At 37.3% G+C, this 17,846-nt stretch overlaps 1 protein-coding gene across 1 annotated transcript; it reads left to right on the top strand.

Moving 5' to 3' along the window:
* Positions 1-12,333: 12,333 nt before the first annotated feature.
* Positions 12,334-13,011, top strand: LOC141640602 (uncharacterized). Its single transcript, XM_074449335.1, has one exon. The coding sequence runs from the start codon at positions 12,334-12,336 to the stop codon at positions 13,009-13,011; it is 678 nt and encodes a 225-aa protein (XP_074305436.1).
* Positions 13,012-17,846: the final 4,835 nt, after the last annotated feature.

Raw genomic sequence — 17,846 nt, 5'->3', positions numbered from 1 at the left:
AACAAACACCGTCCCCTGCAACGGCGCCATTTTTGATCGGTCCGTTTTGAATTCACAAGTAAATAGATGTGGTCGTTGGTCACGGTCGAATCAAAACACAATTTATAGCTTAACAAGCAACTCTACAATTAGTAAAGAGGCAAGTAAAGGTCGGATCCCAAGGGACGGGAGTTGAAATGAGATTTCTATTGTAACTAGTGGTGTCTAAGGGGTGTCACAAATTGGGTTGATGTAGAAGGTTACTAAACTAGAATAACAATGAAAATAAAAAAAACAAGATGAATTAAAGGGGTGTAAACAATTGATTAAAGGCACTAGGGTGTCATGGGATCATAGGGGAATCATGGGATATGATCATACAAACATGTTCTCAAATTATAAGCAAGCAATTATTGTTGTGATGGATTGAGTTGGGTTATATCTTACAATCCTAGGAAAGTTTGGGTCCCGGAGCCGAATCGATTAGATTGTACAACACCTACAAGTCGACTTAATCTTCCCTACTCAACAACATGCATGGTCTAATGAGACTCGAGTTGGGTTATGTCTTACAAGTCTCATTGAAAAGATAGAAGATGATAGTAAATGCAAGGATTCATAGGCTTAGCATTTCATCAAATATAACATGTGCATGAGTTGAGATCAAAACAAGCAAGCAAATAAAACATAAAAGCATATTAATTTAAGCATGAATCATTCCCCATGTTGGTTTCCCCTAATCACCCATTAACCCTAGCTAAGAGACTACTCACTCATTATCATGTTGATCATGCTAGCAAGGTTGTCAATCATACTAACAATATGAAACATGATGAATAAATGAAAGTAATTAGCAATAATTAAAAAGGGATTAAGAGATTATACCTACTAATGATTCCAATAATAAAGCAAGAATAATAGAAGTACTTGAATGCTAGATTGAGAGGTTGTCAATCTCCCAATAATAACCCAAATAATCTTCAATTACCCAAAATAAAGGATGAACAAAAGAGAGATTAAAGAACTAAAACTTGGATTTAAACTTGATTAATACTTGATTACAATATTGAAGAGAGATTTGATTGATATTAACTACACTAATTATTGATAAGAAGAACATGCTCCTCTAATTAGCCTAATGGGGTATTTATAGTGAAAATTAGGGAGGATGCATTAGGGTTAACTAAGGGCTAAACTAGTAATTACACTTTTTAAGTTGAGCAAGGAGGACCCGGTATTTTTGGAGAGAAGGGCTTCTCTTTTCGTTGCTTGCCGAATCTGGGCGTCCAAGGGTGAAGACGGGCTGATTGTAGTTCACGTAGCAAGGAAAAAGTCTCCTGTCCAGGAATACGCCCGTCCCGAGCAAAATATGGGCGTCCTGAGCCTCAACCCGAGCGGTTGAAAATGACCCGAGCGGGTTCATCAGTATCCTGCTCCAGATAGACTTGACCCGCGCGGGTTGAGCTGCTATTCCCTTTCTTTTTGCTTTTAAGCCTAAGATGCCTTCATATACTCTTTATTTATTCTTCCTTGGTCATCATTCTTGCTTCCTCTTCATACTTAGTCCATCAAATATCGTCAATAAGCTTCCAAATATGCACGAAAGACGAGAATTTCCGCCTTATTATCTTCTTTCCTACAAAACATGTAAAATGCACTAGGAAAGCAAATAGGAAGGATTTGACGGATAAAATGGTCATGAAATGTTATAAAAGTATGCAAAATAGGCTCAATTAGGGGACTAAAAGTGCGCAAATAATGTTCACATCAGATTTCTAGACCAAAGATCCTCCAAATTAGTCCCTTGGTCGTGCATATTGAAGAGGAAAAAAAAACCTTATTTTCTTCATATTTTCTCATCAAAAACTTGATCAAATTGTTGATCATCATCAAAAATAATTCACAAAACTATAATATACATAAACTAATATTATTAGTGTAATAATAGTACATAGTATAAAAGGTTACTAATATTGTTAGTGTACATATTGGGCTGGTATATTCCTTGTCCCTAAAGCTGTGATCAAACGAATTGAAGCTATATGTAGAAATTTCCTTTGGGATGGGAGCTCTGACTACCATAGGGTACCCCTGATTGCTTGGGACACAGTTACTCTACCAAAAGAGGAAGGAGGCCTAGGGATAAAAAAGGCAGAAACTTGGAATGTAGCTATTATAGCTAAATTAGTGGACTGGATTTATGGGAAGAATGACAGGCTCTGGAACAGATGGATCAACCAAATTTATCTGAAAAATGGGGATTGGCATAACTATAAACCACCTGCTGATGCTGCTTAGGCTTGGAAACAAATTTGCAAAGTGAAAGAATTGATGAAGAATGCATATATAGACAGTCAATGGACGCCTGACATAACTGGTTACACAGTTAGGCAGGGTTATGAATGGCTAAGACATACACAACCTAAGAAAGACTGGTCTACTGCAGTTTGGAACAAATGGAATATAGCAAAACATGCTATTATTACCTGGCTCTATATGAATAAGGGTCTGAATGTCGAGAAAAGCCGCATAGAATTGGATACTTTTTGTCAGGAGAAGACTTGCTTTGCATTTGTGAAGATGCTTTGATGAAACTGTGGAGCATCTGTTCTTTAATCAGAACTACAAGTGAGACATCTCTGCGATGTATAGAAACCTGGTGCGGGTTCAAAATAGATGTCAACATGAATGCTACAGGGAGAATGGGAGTGAAATCTCAGGCTCATGCTATGATATGGTCTGCTTGCTGCTGCTACATCTGGCAGCAGAAGAACAATGCACGAATGAATGGAGTGTTGGTAAGGCCAGCTAGCCTTGTTGAGCGTATGATAAAGGAAGCTAAGCATAGAATCAAGAGCATGGTTGGCAGGAATATGCAGAGAGGACAACGAGAATGGCTTAATAAATGGGGTTGTGTACACTCTATTGTTGGGCAGCAGTCTGGATAGGCTGAGTTTTCTTTGCATACATGTTGTTTTGATTTGAGTTATTTGAGTATTAACGGCTTCTGTTAATACTTTTTATAGTTTTGCCGGTTGTAAATTTGACATTTTTTGTCCTTTGATATATATATTTTCTCACATTTCACCAAAAAAAAAAAATAAAAAAAATATTGTTAGTGTAATAATATTATATAGTATACAAGGTTATCCTACTAATTATCTAGTTAGTAATTATTAGGATTTTTGGGTTTAATCTTGGGTGCATTCAAAGGAGATCACCTAGGTTGGTGATTTGGGTTGGAGGATCATCCATATCAACCTTAGCTCAAGAACAACTAGAGAAAGGAGTTCTCTTGTTGTGCCCATCTTGCCTAATTTGCATAGTGAAGAATTTTTCCTTTCTTTAATTTATTTTTGTTTGCATGCATGTAGATTTTAGACTACTTAATAAAATTAATATATAATTTTATTTTCACTAAGATAGTCTTATATGGTCTAAAATACTAACAAATGGTATCAGAGCATTGTTACATACATGCATGTAGTCTTAAGATGATTTTAATAATTTATGAGAAAAATTAATAAAATTTGATATTATGTAGTTAAAATTAGGTTTATCACATAATATGGTCTTGAATGTAAATAATCTGGTCTTAAAATTATATGGGACGAAAATTTGATTTTTGTAATATTTATTCACTCTTTATGACTTAAAATGGCATAAAATTGATTAAAAATGCACTAAAATTAATTAATAGTTAATTAAATTATGTTGCATGTAAATTTTATACATATTTATTTAGAAATAATGACATGCATATTCTATTTATGAGTAAAGTAGAAACTATAAATTAATGTGATTAATTTAGGTAGGTTATTGATTTTTATTTGATAAAAATTGGTAAATAATGGTAATTTTACAAATAAATATTGATTTAATTTTTGGGCTCGAAATTTTTGGATTTTTAGATCCTGGAAATTATTCCAAAATGTAAAAAATTTTATTTCAAAGTCGTTTCAATTTTTATGATTTGATTTAGAATTAAATTGTAAAAATTGCCGTTTTACCGAGAAAATTGTGAAATTGTTTTAAATAAATTTTAAAACCAAAAATTTTCACATGCATGTCATTTTGGCGAAATACCAGAATGTACAAAACCTTAAATTTATTTTTCCATAATTTTTTTAATTAAATAGAATTTTTCCATAATAATTGTGAATTATTATGTCTTTTTGTTATAATTTAAGTTTTAATCCCATATAAATTCAAGATAATTAGTGAGAATAATTATTTTGATGTTAGACCAGATTATTATGATATGTAAATCTTAAAAGTGTGTTAAGAATTGACTATGGAATTATTTTGATGTTAGACCAGACGATTTGACATGTCATTTTACATAATGCATTATTATTATTCATTTGGATGAATGGTTTTTAGTATTTTAATTATGTAATTTTTTCTAATATGGGCATAGGTAGAAGTTGGTATTTCTCGTAATGTAGGTGAATATGGACTTGTTTTGTAATTGCGATTTCGCATCGCCCAATTTGTAATTAATTAATAGTTTTTATTTTATTTTATTACAAATTGTATGATAGGAAATTGTTATGTAATTTAATTATTAGTAGTTAGATGAAGCATCTAAAGACGGAGTTTTCATGAAGACGGTGTTTTCGGAAAAGCATACCGAAATCCTAAAGAAGGAGGCCAATTGTATGAAGACTCAAGGGACCAAGGAGTTGGTTTCCGAAGTGTAATAGTTTAAGTTAATTAGATTAACTAGGTGGTCATATTAGAACTTGTTTGTTTATTTTTGTGCATTCATGCCAAATCGTCACTACATGTTTTATTTTGTTGTTATCGATCTAATTGTCTAGCATTCACCGATTTTGTTCACTTAAAAGTGATAGACAATTAAATTGATAAGATCTCTCACCTTTGTTTGTAAATTAAGATTAGCCTTACCAAATAATAACACCTATGAATCCCTTCTTCATTAGAGGTAGGTTCGGATCACCGAGGTACACTCTTTTTACGTTGGGTAAGTAGGGTAATAAAAGTTATTACGCGTGAAAATTGGTTGGACTCAACGGGATAAATATGGGTTGAATCGGTCCACCGTGCCCATATTTATTCTGGGGCTAAAAGATTGATTTTAAGAAAATCCGTCAACCAAGAGTTCTAGTAGTAGAATCAGTCAAAGTTGTTGACTCACCAAATTTATATAAATATGGGTTGAATCGGTCCACCATGCCCGTGTTTATATAAAATTGGATCTTGGAATTATTTATATAATTCAGTGGGAGATCATTATATAAATGGTAACTTGTTAAAATAGTTTCACAAGTTAAATAGTTAGACGATATATGTTAATCTTTTCTTTTATTTCCTTTGTAGTAATCACGATGGCTTCTACTGGTCAAAATGTCACTACAACTAGAGATTCATGGCTACGTTCTTTTATGGAAAAATATATTTTAAAAGCTGACGGTAGTAATTTTAAAGATTGGGAAGAACAACTTCGATTAGCTGTCGCGAGTGATGGCAAATTACGCTACCTTGTCGATCCCTCTCCCCCTTCGCCTAGTTCTAGGGCTACTGCCGATGTAAGGGAGGCTTTTAATGATTATCAAAAGGAATCTGCTGCAATAAAAAATGTTTTGATTTTTCAATGAATCCTACTTTACAAAGGCAATGTGTCAAGTTCGGCAATGCACATGAAGTATTCTCGAGGCTTTCTACTATGTTTTCTCAAGCCCCGAGGATAATTCGGTATGACACCGCAGTTCGTTTCTTTGAGTCTAACCTCAAAGATGGTCAACCTATGAGTTCACACGTACTTAAAATGATTGAATACGTGAAAACTCTAGAGGGGTTGGGATGTAAGATTCCCGACGAGCTTGTGGTGGACCGAGTGCTCCACTCTCTCTCTGACGTCAAATGATTTACCCAGTTTAGGGTAAATTATAATATGACGAACATGAAAAAAAGTTTACATGAGCTCCATTCTCTGCTTGTGCAAGCAGAGAAGGACATGGGATTGAGTGGGAGTACGAGGAGGGATGTACTTGCGATTAACGTGAAGGGGAAGAAGCAGTTTAAGAGGAACACGGGTAAGAAGCCCGTACAGTTGAAGGGCAAATGTAAAGCAATTGCGAGTTGCTCTACCAAGCCTAAGCCTAAGAAGGGTAATCCTCTTAAAGATACTTGTAATTATTGTAATAACAAAAAACATTGGAGGCGTAATTGCACAAAATACTTGGATGACATTAGAGCTGGCATTGTGAAGCCAACATGTAATTTCTCAACCGAATATTTTATGATAGACATAAATTATGCTTCAAATACAACTTGGGTATTAGATTCTGGTTGTGGTTCTCACTTGTGCACTCATTTGCAGGGCCTAAAAAGCATAAGAAAGCTAAACAAGGGTGATGTTGATCTCTGAATGGGAAACGGTTCTAAAGTAGCTGCCATCTCAATAGGAACCTATGTAATTAATTTAGCTTCGGGGTTGCAGTTGTATCTTAATAATTGTTATTTTGTACCGACGTTATTTAGGAATATAATATCAGTATTTGTGTTAGACATAGAAGGTTTTTCTTTTGTGATCAAAGACAAACGTTGTACTTTTTCCCTTAATGGGATTGTATATAGCGAAACTATTTCAATCAATGGTATTTATAATCTAGACACTTGAAATGATGTTTATCATTTAGATAATAAAAGACTCAAAACAGGTGATCCCGATCAATCTTATTTATGGCATTTTCGATTAGGACACATTAACGAGAAACGCATTAAAAGACTAGCGTCGATTGGTATAATTAAACCTTTTGATTTAGAATCATTTAGTACATGCGGATATTGTCTTCTTGGCAAGATGACTCGTGCACCTTTTCTAGGAAAAGGATCTCGAGCTAGTGAGTTGTTGGGTTTAATACACACCGATGTATGTGGTCCAATGACAGTCACATCTAGAGGTAATTATGACTATTTAATTACTTTTACCGATGACATGAGTATATATAGGTATATCTACTTAATGAGGTATAAAAGTGAAGCTTTTGATAAGTTCAAAGAGTTTCAGAATGAAGTAGAAAACCAATTAAATAAGAAGATTAAAACATTACGATCAGATCATGGTGGGGAGTATTTAAGCAATGACTTTAGAGATCACCTTAAAGACTGTGGTATTGTATCCCAGTTAACTCATCCTGGCACACCACAGTTAAATGGTGTGGCTGAAAGGAGGAATCGAACTTTATTAGATATGGTCCGATCAATGATAAGTCAAACTGAGTTACCTAAGTCATTTTGGGGTTTTGCCATTTCATCCGCTATACACTCATTTAATCAAAGTCCCACTAAAGCAACTGACAAAACTCCATATGCGATATGGAAAGGGAAGGTCCCGAATTTGCGATAGATGAAAGTATGGGGTTGTGATGCTTATGTCAAGAGCAAGTCTGACGATAAGCTTGCACCTCGTTCTGAAAAATGTATTTTTGTAGGCTACCCTAAGGAAACTTGTGGATATTACTTCTACAATAGTAGCGAGAACAAAGTGTTTGTGGCTCGTGAAGCTGTCTTTCTAGAAAAAGAGTTTATTTCTAGAAGACAGAGTGGGAGAAAATTTGAACTGTATGAAGTTCAAGAGCCACAAACTGATGTGATAGTACAGGAAGATGTTCCTTCTACGTCTGAATCGGTTATTGTTCCTTCTGAACCTAGGAGGTCAGAGAGGGTTAGTCCCCAGCCTGATAGATACCTTGGTGTTATCGAGGAAGATGGTGACTATGAGGTTTTTCTTTTGGAAAGTGATGAACCTAAGACCTACAAAGTAGCTATTACTAGTTCTGACTCTAAGCTATGGCTCGAGGCCATGCAATCCGAAATGGATTCCATGTACGAAAATCAGGTATGGGATCTGGTTGACTTACCTAAAGATGTTCGACCTCTTCAGTGTAAGTAGATATTTAAGATTAAAATCGGCATGAATGGACATAAAGATGTCTATAAAGCTAGATTGGTGGCAAAAGGTTTCACCCAGGTTCATGGTTTACACTATGATGAAACTTTTGCACCAGTTGTTATGCTTAGATATGTTCGGATAACGTTAGTGATTACTGCATTTCATGATTATGAGATATGGCAAATGGATGTCAAAACCACTTTACTGAACGGGTTTCTGGAAGAGGAAGTGTTCATGACACAACCTGAAGGTTTTGTGGATCCTAAAAATCCTAACAAATTATGCAAAATTAAGAGATCCATTTATGGTCTTTAGCAAGCGTCAAGGAGTTGGAATCATCATTTTGATCATGTTATTAAACAGAATGGTTTTTCTCGAAGTGTTGAGGAACCATGTTTATACATGAAGTTTAGTGGGAGTAAAGTTGTTTTCTTACTTCTTTATGTGGACGACATATTACTCATTGAGAATGATGTAGATATGCTTGCTTTTGTCAAGAAGTGGTTAGGAAATAACTTCCAAATGAAAGATTTGGGAGAAGCTCAGCGCATCTTGGGTATCCGGATCTATAGGGATAGATCCAAAAGGATATTAGCTTTGAGTCAAGAAGCCTATAGCGATAAGATTCTTGACCGATTCAATATGAAAAACTCCAAGAGAGGTTTTTTACCATAGGCAGTGGGATTACATTGAGTAAGTCACAGTGTTATACTGAGCCTAAGGATATTGAATGCATGAAATCGATTCCCTATGCTTCCGCTGTTGGATCGATCATGTATGCTATGATGTGTTCTCGTCCTGACGTCTCGTATGCTTTGAGTATGACGAGTCAATATCAGAAAACTCCAGGTGAGAGTTACTGGATAGCCGTCAAGAATATTCTAAAGTACTTGAGAAGGACTAAGGATTCATTCTTAGTGTTTGGAGGAGAATTTGAATTACGTATAAGAGGTTATACGGATGCCAGTTTCCAAACCGATAGGGATGATTTGAAATCCCAGGCTGGTTTTGTCTTTTTGTTGAACGGAGGGGCGGTTCGCTGGATAAGTTTTAAGGAGTCTGTGACTGTTGATTCTACAATGGAAGCTGAGTACATTGAAGCCTCTGAAGCTGCAAAGGAAGCTGTTTGGATTAGGCAACTCTTAGAGGGACTGAAAGTAGTTCCAACCGCCGAGGATCTTATCACTTTATATTGTGATAACAGTGGGTCAATTTTTCAAGTAAAAGAGCCCAAGTCTAGTAACAAGTCTAGAAACGTACTTAGCAAATTTCATGTAATTAGAGATTTAATTGAAAGGAAGGAAATTACAGTCTGTAAGGTTGGGACAGCTGACAACATCGCTGATCCTTTAACCAACCCATTGTCTCAAGCTAAACATGATAGTCATGTAGTTTCGATGGGATTGAGACGAATGCCAGAATTGTTCTAAATTGTATGATATGTAATAATAAAGATATTTTACTTATTATTTCATATATGATAATTACATTTATCATTGTATTCAGTTTTATATCTGAATTTAAATACTTTGTTTTGTCCAAATAGGTTATAGTGACAACGTCGAACCCTATTACAGTGAACTGGATAAACATTGTATTTTTGTCCCTAGTTACATAATAAGGTGACGTTTCGGAGTAACTAGATTGTAAGGCGATAGATGACAAGTTCGACTGTCATTTGGTCATAGTGATGGCTGGTCGAATACATAGGCAGATTGTGAGATGATTTGTCGGACATTGACCGTTTATAGAGTCCTTTAGTTTCTAGGTCGTGGCGAGGATTTCTATTTATTCCTTCGAGTCAATTCTTTAGACTAGCGACTATTTTTCTAAGTTGGTGCTGTTTTTCGGTGGCTTATGTTTTTGTTCTAGTCGTGCCGTAAAAGGAGGCCGATGAGCATATACTGGGTCATTGTGATTTGTATCAAACGAAGAAAATAGGTCAAGGGGATTGTCCATTTATGTCATATTTTATCTCAAGGCCACTCGAGGAGAGATGACTGGAAATGCGTGGCCACGCTCGGATGACATATATAGTAGATTATCCGGTCAGACAGACATTCTCCGGATCGAGGAAACCACTTTATGATATGATCACGTGCAAGAATGGCCTGAAAGACATCTTGTATTGAGTGGGAGATATTATTGGACAAGAGAATTGGTAACGCACACTTGTGTCGGACAAGTGGGAGATTGTTGGAGTAGTGTCCTCCACAATAAGTGTGTTTACATATTGAATCTCGTAAAAGGAATATCAGGGATTTATATTATTTATTTATCATCTGGTCATCGTTAATCGGTAATGATTGGATGACTAGAGTTTGACATTACTATCGTGTGATGGCGGTGATCAGCTGATCGCTTTAGGTCACACCTATAGGATGATGCCCAAATGGAAAAATTATTTATTTGTATGAGATACAAATTAATTAAATCCTTGTATTTATTGACTTTTAATAAGTCGTGTGAGTTTATTATATGATGACGGGTTACGAACTCGGACCAAGAGGATATATTATTTAATTATGTGATAATTAATTAATAAATATTTATTAGAATTTATTAATTAATAGTTAATTAATTAAATTTATACGGCATGTGTATATGTTTTGAGGCGGAGGTAATTACCTATTTAAATTTACAAGAGATTGTAAAATTAGCTAATAAAGGTTCACAAGATACATTTTATATTAATAAAATGGTCTAATAATTACATAATGGTTAAGTGGTTATTAGTTAATTTGTATTATTTAATTGTTAAATAATTAAATTAATATTTAATTATGTAAGATATTTAAATATAAGATTTATAAGCATTTGTGAGACAAATGTCGGAAGTCGAAATGGACCCAATATTTATGTGTGCCACCACATGTGATGATGTAAGATCATCATGTGATTAGGCATCTACCCACTAACAAATGTTTCATTAATTTGTTTACATTTGGGTTGCCTATATATACTCCACCTTAAACATTTACATGGGATAATTTTTAGACCAAAGATCCTCCAAATTAGTCCCTTGGTCGTGCATATTGAAGAGAAAAAAAAAACCTTATTTTTTTCATATTTTCTCATCAAAAACATGATCAAATTGTTGATCATCATCAAAAATAATTCACAAAACTATAATATACATAAACTAATATTATTAGTGTAATAATATTACATAGTATACAAGGTTATCCTACTAATTATCTAGTTAGTAATTATTAGGATTTTTGGGTTTAATCTTGGGTGCATCCAAAGGAGATCACCTAGGTTGGTGATTTGGGTTGGAGGATCATCCATATCAACCTTAGCTCAAGAACAACTAGAGAAAGGAGTTCTCTTGTTGTGCCCATCTTGCCTAATTTGCATAGTGAGGAATTTTCTCTTTCTTTAATTTATTTTTATTTGTATGCATGCAGATTTTAGACCACTTAATAAAATTAATATGTAATTTTATTTTCACTAAGATAGTCTTATATGGTCTAAAATACTAATAGGACTTTCCATTACCTCACATCGATATCTTGGTTGACAATACCGCGAATCATGCATTACTTTGATGGATGGATATGCCGGTTACAATCAGATTAAGATGGTTGAGGAAGACATGAGTAAGACAACATTCACATCACAATGGGGAACCTATTGTTACACAGTAATGCCTTACGGTTTGATAAATGCCGGAGCAACGTACCAGAGAACAGCAACGAAGTTGCTACATGATATGATGCACAAGGAAGGTGAAGTTTATGTCGATGACATGATAGTCAAGTCAAAAGAACGCAGTGGCCATCTCGGAGCACTACGAAAGTTCTTTCAAAGATTGCGAAAGTACAACATGAGACTGAATCAAAAAGTGTGCTTTCGGGGTCACCTCTGGCAAACTGTTGGGTCATATCGTTAGCCACCGTGGCATCAAAGTAGACCCATCAAAGATCAAAGCCGTTATGGAAATGCCCCATCCCGAGACCAAGAAAGAAATTCGAGGTTTTCTGGGATGAGTTCAATACATAAGTCGTTTCGTTGCGAAGTTGACAATGATTTGTGAACCGATCTTTAAGAAACTGAAAGTCGGAGAACATGTTTTGTGGGATGACCGGTGTCAGGCCGCATTCGATAAAGTAAAGGAAGTACTGTCTTCTTCACCAGTTTTGAGGCCACCAATAGTCGGGCTGCCATTATCGCTATATCTAACTATTACGGATACCGCAATGGGGGCTATGTTAGCCCAAACAGTTGACAAAGAAGAAAGAGTTATCTACTACATCAGTAAAAATTTCTTAGACTATGAATTAAAATACACACCTCTTGAAAAGACGTGCCTGGCCCTAGTCTGGGCAACGAAGAAATTATGACATTACATGCTCAGCTACAGTGTGAGTGTCTACTCCAAAATGGATACGATCAAGTACTTGTTTGAAAAACGAGTGCTAAATAGAAGAATGTCGAGATGGACCCTCATGTTATCAAATTCCGATCTCAAATATGTTCCTTTGAAAGTGATCAAGGGAAGGGCGGTCGCCGACTTCCTCGCCGGCAACCCAATCGAAGAAACAGAAGTAATTCACACTTGGTCATTTCCCGACGAAAACGTGGTACAAGTCGAGAATGACATATGGGATTTTTATTTCGATGGAGCATCGAACTATATGGGATGTGGAGTAGGTATACTTCTCATCTCGCCAAAAGGTGAACACGTGCCTGTGTCCATCAAATTGGATTTCAATGTCACAAACAACACCACTGAATATGAAGCATGTTTGCATGGTTTACGCAGTGCTCCACACTTCGGTGTAAAGAAGTTTCTAGTTCATGGGGACTCGTCCCTTGTAATCAGTCAAGTGGGTGGATCTTGGAAAATTAGGAGCCAAAGTTTGGCCCCGTATCAAACCAGAATCGAAGAATTGGAGAAAACCATCGAAGATATTCGATATGTTCACCTCCCGAGAGAGGAAAACCAATTTGCATATGCATTGTCCGAGTTAGCTGCCTTGATCAACATTCCCGACCACATAGACAGTATGCTAATATATGTTGAACGAAGATCGTCACCTCTCTATGTGAATGTATCAATGATACCGAGGAAGGTTAAACCGAAGCCTGGTACACAACCATTTTGAAATTCAAGGAAACATAGGAGTATCCTCCCGACCTTGAAACGCGTGGAAAACGCGCCCTATGAATGTTATCCGCCCATTTCATAAAGACCGAGGATGGGCAATTGTACAAGAAGATGACTCAAGGTGTTCTGTTGCGATGCCTCGATAAACCGACAGCTGAAAAGGTTATGGATGAACATGACGGTGAGTGTGGTCCACACATGAATGCCCATATGTTGGTCCGAAAAATCATAAGACTTGGTTATTATTGGACAACGATGAAAACGGATTGTTGCAAATATGTCAGGCACTGTCACAATTGTCAGATATTCGCAAATGTACAACATGTGCCACCTTCTATGTTATACACCATGACGTCACCTTGGCCATTTTCAACCTGGGGAATCAACATCATTAGAAAAGTACACCCATCAGGAACTGGAGGGCATTGTTTTATCCTTGTTGCAATTGACTACTTCACGAAGTGGGTAGAGGCTAAATCTTACAAATTGCTAAAACAAAAGCAAGTAGCACAGTTCATTCAGAATGACATCATTTGCCGGTACGGAGTATCACATGAGTTCATCACTGATCATGGAACTCATTTCCAAGATGAGACCGAGGTTATACTTGAAAAGTATAAAATCAAACATCACAAGTCATCACCATACCGGCCACAGGCAAATGGTGCGGAAGAGGCTGCCAATAAGACAGTTACAGCCATTTTAAGGAAGATGTCTAACAACTATAAATAATGGCCAGAAAAGATACCCTTTGCACTATGGGGGTGTAGAATTTAAATTAGAATAGCCACGGGTGCAACCCCTTATTACTTGGTATATGGAATGGAAGCGGTTCAACCAGTTGAGCTGGATGTATCGTCCCTAAGGATCCTACTAGAAAGTCAGGTTCCTGAAGCAGATTGGGTTTAAGAAAGATATGATTTAATAGACATGCTCGACGAGCGGCATTTAAATGCATTCTACCATGTCCAACTCTACCAGAAAAGGATAGAGAGAGCTTTCAACAAAAAGGTAAAACCGAGGGGAATTAGTGAGGGAGATCTGGTTCTCAAATCAGTTAGAGCTTTGTAACCAATTGACCCAAGGGGTAAGTTCAAGCCAAATTGGGCAGGCCCTTATTTGGTAAAGAAGATTTTGTCGGGAGGCATTGTTCGATTAACAGATTTGGATGGGAATAACTTCACAAATCCTACGAATTTGGACCAACTGAAGAAATACTATCCTTGACGACCTCATTCTCAAATGTTATAAAATAATTTTTGAATTGCAAATGTTTTTATGATAAGTTGTGAGTTGAACTCCTAGTTAAGAGTACAACCGAAACGTGTAAAACAAAAATGAAATTTTTGATGTAGAAACTGGGGATTTCTAATAAATAATAAAGTTTTTATTTATCCTAAATTCCGGGCGGAGCCCATTACAATATTTTATTCCGGGCGAAGCCCGTCACACACAGCCAAAAAAGGAAAGCACACAAAAAGTAATCGTAATAGTAGATAGTAATGTCGAAGACTACTCTTTGCTACCCTCAGCCGGGCCGCACGTCCCGTCACGATGAGACGAAGTCTCACCCATCATCACTCGGGCTCTTTTCTTTGGAGGAATCATCAAGTCTTCTCGAGGGCCCAGTCTGTCTTTCACACTAGGTCGAGGAACAAGTTTCACTGCAAGTGTCAACCCACTTTCGCTTCTCGGACCTAATATCTTCCATACATCTGAAACCAAAGAGTCAGTCCTAGGAGTCGAGTTAGTCTCTGTTTCGGGCCTAGATGAAATCGGGGTCGTCCCAGTAAAGAATTCTCGGTTCTTCTCCCCTCTCTTGTGGTATTTACAATCAACGACTTCATCCTCGTAAAGTTTTCTCCGAGCCTTGAAAGAAGGTTCAATAGTCCACTGCAAATAAGAGGGTGACACCCAAGTAGAAGCAAATGGCTCAGAAATATGCCAGATAGTCCTACGAGTCCAGGAATCTAACCATACATTGTACATCGCGAGGGTCATGAACTTGGCCGCGAACATGATCAATAGTGGGAATCCGTTGCCGACGACCGACCTGTCAAAGAACACGATCTGGATAGATATGGGTGGACCACTCTATACCTAAAAGATTAAGATGTCTGGTTCTATCGGTTTCAGACAAACCAGTAACTCCAGTAAGGCGAAGCCAGGGTAAAGCCCATGTAACATGTCACCCAACATTGGCAGAAAGCCGCTGCCGCCAGAAAGGCTCCTTCTTCCCAGTTGGAAATTCACAATCACGAGAAGTGAAGCTTCTCACTTCATATGATCCCGGAACCTTTGTTGGATCAACCAACTCTAGTCTCTCACGTAGCAAGATCTGTGAAAAGGACCGAAAGCGAATCAGGCAACAGGAAATGATTTCAAAACCCATTGAAAAGAAAGGACGTGGGCAAAAAGAAAAGAAAAGAAAAAGAAAAGGAAAAAAAAAGACGAAAAAAAAGAAAAAAAGAGGAAAGACGAAAAAAAATAAAAGAAAAAAACGAAAGAAAATAAAAAACGAAAAAGAAAAGACATACCTGTAGAAGACAGGTTGATCCAGTATAAGCAAGGTTCGGGTTGGCCATTCAAGCATCTAACCCAGCAATGATTTCAGCAAGGATGAGCCAAGCCAGGCTCCTACGTTGGTCCATTTGTTCAACAATACGAATGAACTTCGCTTTACCGTAACAAGTTGGTACCTCAATATGCCCTTCAAAAGCATAAAGATGAAGCATAATCAATCCAAAAGCCCTACGACAGAACGCAGCAGGAATCAATGGGTCGTCAGCACGACCAAACTTCTGAGCAAAAGCGAGTAAATTTACTCGTTCCCCATCAACAAAGGCACGGGCCTCATCCCGTGACAAACCAAGGAAATCACAGTACTTGTTAATCCATCCCCTCTGAAAGTCGGGAATGATGGGAGTCACCTCAGTCTTCCAACCTCCTAGAATAGCAATTTCTTCAGGAAAGGAACAAATCTCTCCTTCTGGAAAAGCAAAAACATGATGGGTAGGATCCCAAAGTTGTAAGCATTAATCAAGAAAGACAGTTTCGGGCAAGACCTGCCTTAACGGGACTAATTGTTTCAAACCTGTATCACCAAGTATTTGAGAATCCAATCCTTTCAAATCAGAAGCCTAAGATGACATGGTTTTTCGAAGAGAATTCATGCTTACCAAAAGTTTTGTGAAGAAAAGAAGAGAAGTTATGATTTACCTCCTATCATGATCTCCTTATATAGGAAAAACAAGGAGACAGTTCTAAGGTTTTAGGAAAGTCCTTGCTTGCTACACAAGCTGCTCGGCCGAAGCCTTGGGGCGCGGGCCTCTGGGTTTCCTTACACCTCCTTATTGCTTGTTGCACCAAAGTTCGTTGTCACGGGCTTTACTTATGTTTCGCGGGACAGAATGGCCAATCTACATTTCTTATCCCAAGTGAGTCCATACTCAAATTAAAAAAAAACATGTACAGTTACGGTTTTTTTATGTTTTACGGGTCGATCCCCGAGTCAGAAACTCGAAACATGTTTACTTATCATTTTCCAATGAAAAACCAAATGTCTCGGGTGAAACCCATCTTTAAAATGAAACTTTAGCTCCGGGCGAAGCCCACGTTCAAATTGAAATGATCTCGGGCAAAGCCCATCTTCAAAGTGAAACTCTACGTTTCGGGCAAGGCCCATTTTCAAATGTATGTTGCGGGCAAGGCCCATTTTCAAATGTTGCCGACGAGCCCATTTTCAAACGTATGTTCCGGGTGAAGCTCATTTTCAAAATGAAGTAATGATTCCGGGCGACGTCTTTTTCCACGTTCAAACCGGGTCAGAAACCCAATGTTTTAGTTCGGGCCTTGAGCCCCCCTATGTTTGAGCTATGATTTCCGAAAGTTTGGGATAACATTATATGATTTTTGTTAAGATATATGTCCAAGTTTAAGCAGGTACGCTTAAGTTAAGCACCCTAAAGTCAGAAACTTTAGACTCAATGCAACCGGGGGCTCTGTTCGCTTTCCAAGCTCCAGAGACCACCACAATGATGTACGGGGAAGTCTCCACCAAGTAAAAGTAATCCGTGTTGGGTTACTAAAGACGAAAATATTCCCCAGCGGAATACAACCACCGATTTTACAACAATACTGTTCAAAGTTGGGCACCAGGAATTACAGCTCAAGCAAGCTATGATAATGAAAACGGTTAACTCTAGTGGGTGACAGTATGGGAGAAGTATTTTCAAAGTATGACAGCAACCTCCTTTCGAAAAGTTCTGTTTTCGGTATAGTTAGCGGAATGCATACTAGCAGCATTTGGGTATCGTTAGTAGAACGCATACCAGCAGCATTTGGGTAAAGTTAGCGGAACGCATACCAGCAGTATTTTGGGTATAGTTAGCAGAGTGCCTACCAGCATCATTTGGGGTATAGTTAGCAGAATGCATACCAGCAGTATTTAAGTCGAGACAACAATGTTTGCCGAACTACGATGCGGGTTTGATTCCGTCACAACTGATAGGTAGGCACCTATGGATAACGCTCAATCCACAATATATGCAAGTTTACGGGTCGACAACCAATGATGTTGTAACACCCCCATACACCAAGTGCCTTACCAGGACCACCTAATGCATGGGAATGCTACCATCTCGGTTACCCGAGGCAATGAATATCAAATACACCATAAAGAAACGTACTTTAATAATTAAGTTTAAAGCGATACAAGGTCAAGTCCAAAACTGATAATGTAAAATACAACCATTCTTAAAAATGCTAAACCAAAAGAAATAAACTAGTTCATGACACAGCGGAAGACTATTAAACAGCTCGTGATGACTCAAC

Source organism: Silene latifolia, unplaced genomic scaffold (genome assembly GCF_048544455.1).
Source record: "Silene latifolia isolate original U9 population unplaced genomic scaffold, ASM4854445v1 scaffold_95, whole genome shotgun sequence".
NCBI classification, from domain to species: domain Eukaryota; kingdom Viridiplantae; phylum Streptophyta; class Magnoliopsida; order Caryophyllales; family Caryophyllaceae; genus Silene; species Silene latifolia.
This window is presented reverse-complemented; position numbering and strand designations above follow the sequence as displayed.